Below are 11,015 nucleotides of genomic sequence, written 5' to 3'. Positions count from 1 at the left end.
GAAAGGTGGTGCAGGGCACCTAACCTATGTGGCAGGGGGGAACAAGTATCTCTGTTGCCAGACACCTTGCCACTCCATGAAAACGAGGATTCAAGTAGATTAGGAAGTTGGAATAAAGGTTTGGTCCATATTTTACAAGTTGGTCTATGTTTTTTAATAAAGGCACATGTAAGGCCCACAAGCATTTTGGTGTGGTTATAAACCAAGTGACTCCATGGGACCAAAAGGCCTTAGAATAGGGTATTTAGAGTCTAAATAGTATTAGCAAAAAGTGGTTGTTTGTTTGTTTTATGGTTGGGAACGCCTATATGGTTGTTCCAACGGTCATGTAGACCTTTATATATGTCATATGTGATCTCAGTTGAAAGGGGGAGATCAGAGTGTACAGTGGTTTGGAGAAAAAACAATAAAAACTTCAATTTTCTAGAAATTTACTTAGTTGCATTTAATAAATCCATATGACCAATTTTGAGTCAATGGAATAGTTTAGAAAGTTAGGGAATGCATAAAAACTATAGTTTGAAAATTGAATTTCAAATTCAAACGGTCATATTAGTTTTGGAGGGAAAGTAGTAATTTGGTATTTGTTTGATTAAATAAACCTTTGTAACCAACTTGGTTGCTTGGATAGGTGCATATAAGCCTATTTAAGTTGTAATGGACATATGCAAGACATGAATCATTATTGGTATGGAAAAAATCACAAAAATTGTATAGAACAAAAATCATACTTTCCTCTGCATCAATTAAAAAAATAAAAAATAAATGATACTTTTACATACAATGGGGCTCTCTGTGCGAATGAAAATCCCTGATGATCTAGGACGTCGAATCTGTACAGGCTCATCGCCAGTAGCCACACCCTATATACAATAAATAATTTAATATATGAGATTACCACAAACATTTTACAAGAATGCATCAATATTTAATCAATTAGAAAACATCTAATTACCTTTCCTTTGTCAATGCATGCTGGCTCACCCCCCGCACTTTGTACCCCCGAGGCAGGTGGTATCTGCAAGATAAAAGAAGGATTACCAACCATATATGCTACAATATCAAATAGAAAAAAGAAATGCGAACACAACATAATGTACCGTAGATGTCTCAAAGCCAAATGAAATGATCGAGAGTGTAGCATCATCTATCTGTCTGAGCTCCTCCTCGGTCATCAACTAAACATGAATGAAGATCACATACATGTAAAAGTTAGTATGGCTTAAAAATTAAAATTACTCTATTATAAAAATTAACTTTAAATCACATATGTCATAACAAAAAAATGTATACACGTACCGACACCGAAGGAGTCCATGCCTCTGCATTCCCCTCCTCTCTCGCATCAGGGTCTGTAGCCTCTGCACGTGCATCTGGTGTATCCTCGTCTAATACAAAATGATACTCAAGAAGATCACCTATGGGACCCAAGAAAATATTCTTGCATGTAATGCAAGTGTGAGGCACACAAACGTGTCATGAGCTAGTCGATGATGAACTGGCACCAACATCATCAACACGAGGAGGCAGGACTGACCTAGCCTGAGATATCATTAGGCTACTCAGCCTATGAATGGCTTTGATGGTTTGAGAGCTAGCCTCTGCCATAATATCTGGATGCTGCACTCGAGGAGGGGGGGAGATATCAGGGGGGGACAAAAGTGCCAAGTTTCTTCCGCTGGGAAGAGGGTCTATACTAAGGAGCTCCTAGTCCTAAGCCCATGTTGGGCTTCATGCTCCAATAGTTCACTTTAAGTTTCAACACAATTCTGCATATAATTTTCTAAGGAAATAAAATGGCATGTCTAAATTTCCATGTGGAGGGATATCAAAGACCATCCACCAACGGTCCCAAAAATTTGCACGTATGGCGTCATTTGTGCACCATTTAATCGATAGTTTGGTTTTTTTTGGGTCAACTGGTATACCTATTTTTGGGTTAGCAAAAAGGCTTGCCAAATCATTTTTGGTTATGTTGAGGGTCGTTACCTCATCATAATCCAAACCATCATCAAACATCTGGTGCATTTCATCACGCCAACAAAGAGCGACATTTTGTTGATTTGTAAGGGTTTCAATGTTATCCACTATGGTGTTTAACGTGGATAACATAGGAGCCAGTGCAGGTACATTATTGTATGTTCTATGCAAACCTCTCAACTCAGTGAGATTTTCATTTATCAAATCCTCGATTCGAGGAGGGTTTTGAGGAGGTAGAGGATCATTTGGTGGACGGTTTTGTGGGGATACTGGATCGTTTGGTGGTGGGTTGCGAGGAATATTATTCCCTGCCTCAGTGTCATCATTTTGATTAGCCATTCCTATTTAATTGCGAAACGTAATATATATAAAAAAAAATCTAAATTTTAACCATTTTTGTCAAAAAAACCCTAGATTCAACTAAAACAAACAAAATCATGTTAAAATCTATTAAATTTAGCTTAAAAATGAGTCAGGGGGGGGGGCAACATACCTGATATCTGATATCTGATTTGGTATCTGATATCCAATCCGCGATGGCAATACTGGCCCAAATTCGCGTAAAATAAGGGTCGCGGGTCTGTGATTTTGTTTAATCCAATGCATAGGTATCGGATATCCAATATGGCATTACAATATATATAATATAACATATAATATATAATATATATTACATTTTATATATTTTTATATTATATTTTATATTTATTATATTAATTTACTATATATTATAATATAAAATATTAATATTATATTATATTATTATAATTTATAATATATTATACTTTTTTATTATATATTATATTATAAGATATTAATTTTTATTATTATATTATATCTTATATATATGTATTATATTACATTACTATATATTATAATATATGAAATATTATATTATATTATTATAATATAATATGTTATTATAATATTATTATTATACTATAATATTATACGATTATAATATAATAATATTATTATTATTATATTATAGTATAATAATTATTATAATAATATTATTATTATATTATAGTATAATAATAACTATAATAATATTATTATATTATTATTATAATATAATAGTATGATATATTATTTAATATTATTATTATTATTTTATATCAATAATAATAATATTAACTAATATATCATACTATTATATGATTTTAATTATTAGTCGGATATTTGATTTAAAATCGGATATCCGATATCAAGTCGGATATCCGATAAGGCTCGGCTTAACCTTCCAGGTTTGGTTCCTAGATAGGTAAAAAAAAGTCAGAGCGGATTTTGAAGTGCTTTTAGGCGTCTTCAAACTCTTTTTTTTTTCACATCGCCACTTTTTGGCACACCATGATCCTGCATACCCATTACAGTGGTATCAAAGCTAGTGGTCTTGCTAGCTTGTTAGGTAATGTTGGGTGCATACAAGATCTCGATTAGTAAATAGAATGGAGGAATTGAAGCACTAAAATGATGACATTGCTATGGAAGCTCACAAGAGAACTTAATAAGACCTTCGTGAATGAATAGAAATAATCTAATGAGGCTTTGGTAAATGGACAACAATAAATTGATGAAATATTTTATATTTTTGTAGAAGGAAGGATAAATGGGGCTCACAATGAGCATGATATAATTTTGATAAGTAGGAGATAATTTCCACAGCTAGTCAAATTGTGATATGAATATCAGGATTTAACTGTGTGATTTTGAGTCAAACTCGATGACCCATAAATCCTGATATTCATATCACAATGATATAATTTTGTCAATGGGGCCTCCTATACACATCATTCCTAAACACATCCAATGATGCTAATATTTCTCCAAATAACTAAAAAATATAAGAAAAAAGAGCCCACATTGCTGTATAGACAAGATTAGTTTAGGCAACATTAGTTTGATACCATATTTGGAGAAAAACTCTAGGTTGAATCATGAATTCTTTGGTTAAGTTCCATCGAGAATCATTTTTTTTACCACAATGTATGAGTATGCCATGTAGTAGATCTTAGTGTATTGTTCAGGTACACCTACCTAGGTTTTCTAGATAGTAGAATGTAGGGGATCTCAACCTTTCATTGGATCTTATTCCTTGGCCACTAAACCATGGAATTGTTTGAATTGGTCTAGCTAGTTCATAGTAATTCTAAGGCAATTAGTTGGAACATGAGCCACTTGAAGTTGCCCTACAAGAATGTTTGATTCAATTTCTTTAAAGTTGTTTGATTTGATCCCTCTATTGAGAAGGGGGAAATTGGAAATCAAAAAGTACAAGGGATGTGCTAAAGGAGATATTAATATTATCTAGAATAAAATAAATGAAGTATGATGAAATCTTAAACAAAATGGTTGAGTTAAATGGTGACATAATGAATGCCTTTGTCTCAAGGTTTGTGAGGAGCTTGAACCTAAAAAAATAAAAGCTTGAAGATATTAAAACAAGACTTAGAAGAAACAAAAGTCCAAAATAAATTTGAAAGAGTGTGATAATAACTTGATTGAGAGAGGAAGTTAATATCTCTAAGGTTTGTGAGGAGTTTGAATTTTTTTTAAAATAAAACTCTAAAGAAATTAAAACAAGACTTGGAAGAAACAAAAGTCTAAAAGAAATTTGAAATAGTATGATAATAACTTGATCGAGAGAGGAAGTTAATTTCTCTCAAAAAAATTAGACAAAATAATGTCTTTCCTCTCAACAAATATTGAAAAAACATGAAATCCTAGATTGATTTTAATTAGGATACTTGTTTACTTTGTTGTTCCTTGTAACATTTGTGTTGTGTTCCTTATAACAATTTTTTTTTTTTTTTTCGTTACACACCATTTTGTTGATTTGTTTTGTTAATTTCTAAATCTTCAATTAATTATGAGACCATACCTTATGGTCTGCAAGTGCACGTCTGCTTGAATCATTTTGTCAAATAATTATGAGCATAGGTAGTTTCTACATTGAGGTTTTACGATACTCTATAAATCAATCAGTATATTAAGTTATTTTCTAAAAGCCAATATTATATGATCATTGCTATTATGCCTTTCCGAAAATATTAATACGATTATTTCCATTTGCAGATCTGTCAATGTAATGAAAGCAATTTCTTATTGCAAAAGAGAGCTTTGCATTAACAGTAGCAACCATTTGGCTATGACAATTTTGAGCCACCGTGCACAATGTTTTCTCTGGACTATGAATTGCAAGATTCATTTGAGTGTTCTCTCTGAAAAATTTGGTTGTAAAGTGGGAATGGTCAAGAAATATGATCCTTGCCACTATGCCTGTCCAAAAGAAGAGTCTTTTGTATTTATCTTGAACTGAAGGCCAATCTGTAATCTCTCTCTTTCCAAAATATAGAGAATAAACTTTACTCCATCCTAAGACATCTCCAACATGGTCACTATCCATCAACCAATTTTAATATTACGTTGATTATTTGTTGCAACTGATTTTAGTAACTGATTTTTCAAATTAATTATTGAATGGAACCTTCAAATCTCCATCATTCGACAGTCATCCTGTATTCAAGGGCTCCCATATCCAAATACATTTTGTGGTAATAAAGTCTTCCCAAATCTCATATTTCGATAAAACGTAAGATATTACAGTTTTTTTTGGTTTAATCTGAGCATATTTTTCAATTGATGTTTCAGGTTAAACTCATATTATCATGAAGAGGAGAGTGCTAAATTGAGAGGAGTTTTAGCTCTAAGTTGACTCCAATGCATTGTTACAACTTGAATAATTGTATTTTTTTGTGTCGTTACAGTGACGCCTCCTAAAATTAACACGTGAAGCATAAACAAAGAAAGTGATAAATTTAGAAGTTTCAGATTTTGTTTTAACATACATTATAACTTGTGCACAAGATTGTTTTGTGTTATATAAGTTGTACACACTTTGTTTCTTCTTCCTGTGGTTTATAGTCCCGTGTAATTTGACTGACTGTCAAGCATGGCAGCAGAAATCTTTTATATAATATCTCAGTAAATCAAAATATAAAAGAATTGAAAATTCAAAAGAATCTGAATTTTTTTGGGAAGAACTAAAAATTGATTTTTTTGGGAAGAACTAAAAATTGTTGTTTTTAAATTTGAAAGCGTAATAATTACTAATTGCATTCCAGTTACACAAAGCCAACATTATGACCAATTTGTATTCCAACGAAGTTCGAACATTGAATAATATCTGAGATATTAACATTCTTCTATAAGACATCACTGACAATTCAAGCCAAACTTGGACAGGATCAGCATATGGAGGCTGAGTGGATGCCTTGCTAACTTGAACAAAACCGTCCTACCAGTAATTGGTAGGAAATGGTCGCTCTGCAGTTCTTGTTTACACATGCTTTTAGAATCTTGAAAAGGAATCCAGAGTACAAAGTGGAAGTAGTGTCAAACATACCAATTATATGTAGCATTCAGTTGTGTACGATTTCAGTATGAGTTCATTATGCGTCTAATGATTTTCTATGGACATAATATTTCAAAATGATACGTCTCATCAAAGGCCCTTTGGTCTTTTGGTGAAGCTGAATGGTTCACATGGAGCCTACTAAGAATGAGTCTTGCTGAATGCAAGGCCCCCTGGGATAAGGCCCCCAACATCAAAAAGAGATAATCAACAAATTTAGTAGAATGGATACCCCTCAGTCTTTGGTTCTTAACCAAAGAATTCAGCTCTATGACTTCAAACCGAAAAAACATTGAAAACAATGATACCTTTTAATGCGATCAGATTTCCACAATCCATCTTAGTTATGTTAATCAGTTTCTGGATTAGATTGTGTGGAGATTTTTGTCATCAACGTTTCGAATCACACTACGTGATCCATCATCAGGATGAGAGAGCAAGAGATGTCAAATAAAGTAAGTGACATCTCTTTATTTGACATCTCTTGCTCTCTCATCCTGATGATAGATCACGTAGTGTGATTCGAAACGTTGATGACAAAAATCTCCACACAATCTAATCCAGAAACTGATTAACATAACAATGATACCTCCCAGCTTGAAAATCATGGTTGGTTGCTCCTGTTGATCTACAGGATTATCCAAAAATTCCGGCATGTTAAAACAAAAATCCTTCAACCTAGACGAAAAGAATCCTTTGTAACAAGTCCATCTGGTGTCGAGGGAGGTAGGTGGAGACGAGAATGCTTTTTCCTCCATTCTTCGGACATGACAAATGCATGCTTCCGATCTCATAAATGTTGGCCATCTGCACGTCTGCAGGCTTCCCCCATCCGTAATCCATCTCATACAAGGGAAATCTTGGAGAACCTGCCACATTAGTTCCATACTTCCACCCTGCTTCTTCAAGTAAACTCACAAAATTTCTGTTTGGAAGCTCCGCCCAATCAATCAGATGATCGATCTGTGCTTCCTGAGTGCAGGAATTGATGAGTTGCTGAAGAACATCGGCAGCGAAGGATATGTCGGCATTGACGAGTGTGTTGGCCGTCGTCTGCGCAACACCCATTGATATGCAATTCCCAATATAAGTTGGAAGCAGGGGAGGTTTAACCCTGTCCCTGCAATCAGCCAACACCAGGAAATGAACGGATTCTTCCAGAGGCACCTCGCGAGCTCTGATTACGCATCTCCAAAACTGTGCGGCCACTGCAACAAAAGAGCTCGAAGCTCCACTTCGATTCTTAAGCTCCCGAATCATATCCTCTGTAAAGCACAATGTTGAGCTTATCACTTCTATCGTCCTTTTGGGTCCCCCCCATCTTTGGAGAGACTCTTTGGTCTTTTCCGCTTTCCAGCCACCAGATGTTTCGATCCTGCCTGAATCTAAATCCTCAGTTACGAACTTGAATATCTTGGCCCCAGTAACCCCATTGCTTACAATCTCATGGGGTTTGAAAGAAATGGACACAGGATTAGGGTTTCCTCGTTTCAAAAGTGTTCTATTGTAATCCGGGGATTTGGCAATGGAGATGCCTCTACTACACTGTGCCCACGATGTCATGAAATGCCAAAACGAATTTCCGTCCGCCATTACATGATGAATTGTGGTTCCGATGCTTATCCCGCCTCCCTCAAAAGCTGTAACCTAAAATACCCAAATGTATTTAATAGAGAAGAACTCAATGAAGTTTTTCAAGTGACATAAAAATACATGCTTTTGAACTCTAATTACCTGAATTGATAGAAGCGGTCTACCATAATCTTCATCCGCAGAATACTCGGCCTCGTGGACAAGATTTTTGAAAAAGGGCTTTCGCTGAAACCCATCTTTTTCCAGGTCATGGAAGGGCACATTGATTAACGCTTCCTTCAATTCCACTCCTTGATCGCCGCATTCAACTTCCGGCCTGCCGGATTCAGAAATTTTCAACCGACCCGCCAGCGGATAGAAATGCACCAAAGCTAAGGAGAGCCCTTTTTTCAGGGTTTCTATAGCTGAAGAGTAATCGTTTCCAGGAGCGAGCTTGTAGAAGAGAAGCCTCTGAATGTTGTGGAAGGGCAAGAAGAGGAGATCGAGACTGGAGAGAAACATAGTGTGCCTCGAGGTTGCCACGGCCGGTCCCACCAGGCAAACCCTCCTCACTGTCATAACTGCTTCTGCTCCAGCCATTGCTCTACAGGCAAAACAGAGATTGAATTAAAATGATTCACTATAAGCTTCACTCTAAGTTCCAGAGATGTTGAGAGCCCAGAAAGCGACGCCATTTTCATCTGCAGCTTTCATCTTGTGGCCTGTGTACGCGTGCCTGTGTAGCATCTTTCATGATTTTGTTTTCTTGTGGTTTTTTTGTTGGAAGGGATGTATGTTAGCGTGTCCCATAGATGTGTGCATTTCTGTTTTTTAGTTTGGGATTCAAAAATTGAATCAAGGAATATTTTATGGTCCTATCAATTGTGCTGAATCGAATTACGATAGTTTGATATTATTGATAAGATCTATCAACCGGGTCATAAGTACATTCCTAATATCGTGATGAGCTGGCCATGAAAAAGTATTTGTCACTACCTATATTATATTTCAATTTATGACTAGGATTGTTGTGTTTGATTATAAAACTTCTCATTGTCCCATCATTAGTATTTTCATCTAATAGATGAGAAGAATTGAACGATGTAGTTTTACTATTTTTATGATCAACAGACACATCACTTCAAACTGAAAAGAAACAAGAATTAAACATTGAACTCTTCACAAAAATAACATTTAAAAATCTTTCCAATTCTTAAAACAAAATAGTCTTCTATTCTTGGAATTAACCTGGAATAGGGAAACGGAAATAGGAAAATTGGAATAAATCTATTCCAATTTTGGTCCAATGCAAGAATAAATCTAATTCCAAAAAATACTTGGAATTCGATTTATGCTCATTTTGGGCCAAAATTGGAATAGATTTATTCCAATTTTCCTATTCCTGTTTCCCTATTCCAGGCTAATTCCAGCAAACAAACGGGCCCTTATTAGAGTCTATTTGGTTGGCATAGGAATTGAAAATTAGAATAGAAAAATGGAATGAGAATGGGAATAGAAAACAGCAATACCAATTCTGTTTGGTTCACTTGAAATTTGATTGGAAATATGTTAATCCATTGTTTGGTTGTACAAAAATGGAATAGGAATAAGGTTAAGTTTTATATTTTTTTAAATATTTCTCTTAATTTTTTTTGTTTTAATTTATTGTTTTTTGGTTAATTTTTTTAATAATGGGAAAAGGGTTAATTTATTTTCATTTTATTTTATTCATTGAAGTTAATGAGAAATACAATTTATTTCATTTTTTAAAAATAAATAGATATAATAAAAAAATGTTATAAAAAAAAGGTTCAAAATAATGTTAATAAATACATGTTTTTAAAAAGAATATCTTTTTAAAAAAAATTAAAAACAAATTGGGGCACCAAACAGAGAATACATTTCTTATTCCTATTCCAACAACCAAACGGGCCCTTGATTTTGACTTCATAAATGGTTTGGGGAGAGGTGGCCTAATAGGAATTCACATTTCTTGATTGGGTAGTATTACATTTCTATTGATAGATATTAGATATTCTTTATTGCTAAAAAAGAAAATTGCATAAGGTGAAGAATTGAAGAGGAATGCATAGGCCATGTATCACTTAGTAAAGTGGAGGTTGAGATTGTTGGAGGTTAAATACATAGTATTGCATATCAAGGAATTTTGAGTACCATAAAAGAAATAGAGATAATTATTAAATAAGATCTAGTACCTTTGGTAATGTATATTGTTCTTTAGACAATAGTTGAGAATAGTTCAACAATGGGTGCAAATATCAGTGCAAAATCTCAAGATTAAAGGAGGATGGAAATGTAGTTTGATGTGTGAGGTAGAAACCCTTGTCCATCATAAGCACATTTTGCACTCTATTAGCTTTAAATGTGGTGCTAGCACCATAGACACACTAAAATCCCCAAAGTTGGATGGAAGATTGACTAAATATAGCTTTGGGATTAGTGTAAATGTTAAAATTAAGCTATATTTTAATGGGTAATAGGCTAATTAAAGTTGGGTCATTAGTTCAATTAGTAAAGAACTCTAATAGAAAATGGGAAGTGTTAGGTTAAAGTCCTAGCTAGTTTATATTAGTTTTTCAATATGTGTAATTAGAATTGGGAGAGAAGCCTTAAACACCTACAATGTAGTTTAAGGGGTGTTGAAATTAGTCACGTCTAAATTGATGGTAAGTTAGCCACAAAGGGTTAATACCTCAATTCGTAGAGCACTTCTATCATAAATGGAGGGTCCTAGATTCGAGTTCATGTTGGTCCATATGAGTTATACCTCAATATGTGCTATAAGAGTCACACTAAGAGCCTCAAACATTTGTAGTGTGTTCTAATGTCGTGTTGAGAAAAAAACACGCCTAAATTAAGAATTGATTGGTCACAAAAGTATTAGTAGTTCAGTTAGTAGATTATTTGGACAACAAATAGAAGGTTTCAAGTTTGAATCATGGTTGGTCCATATAAATAATAGTTCAACAACAAGCCCTCAAATATTTACACCATCATCACACACCTCCAATCATACATGATGAGCTTG

At 34.2% G+C, this 11,015-nt stretch overlaps 1 protein-coding gene across 1 annotated transcript; it reads right to left on the bottom strand.

The window, feature by feature from the left end:
• Positions 1–6,086: 6,086 nt before the first annotated feature.
• LOC149538397 (hydroxycinnamoyltransferase 1-like) lies at positions 6,087–8,796 on the bottom strand. Its single transcript, XM_089799715.1, has 3 exons — positions 8,129–8,796; positions 6,984–8,041; positions 6,087–6,567 (listed from the first exon to the last, which is right to left on the bottom strand). Exons 1-2 carry the CDS (start codon positions 8,564–8,566, stop codon positions 7,073–7,075), a joined length of 1,407 nt encoding a protein of 468 aa, XP_089655841.1. The 5' UTR covers positions 8,567–8,796; the 3' UTR covers positions 6,087–6,567; positions 6,984–7,072.
• Positions 8,797–11,015: the final 2,219 nt, after the last annotated feature.

Source organism: Cupressus sempervirens, chromosome 9, assembly GCF_028749045.1.
Source record: "Cupressus sempervirens isolate cs-2001-9-10 chromosome 9, ASM2874904v1, whole genome shotgun sequence".
Lineage (NCBI taxonomy): Eukaryota > Viridiplantae > Streptophyta > Pinopsida > Cupressales > Cupressaceae > Cupressus > Cupressus sempervirens.
The sequence above is the reverse complement of the archived record's forward strand: the minus strand, read 5'-3'. Positions and strand labels throughout refer to the sequence as shown.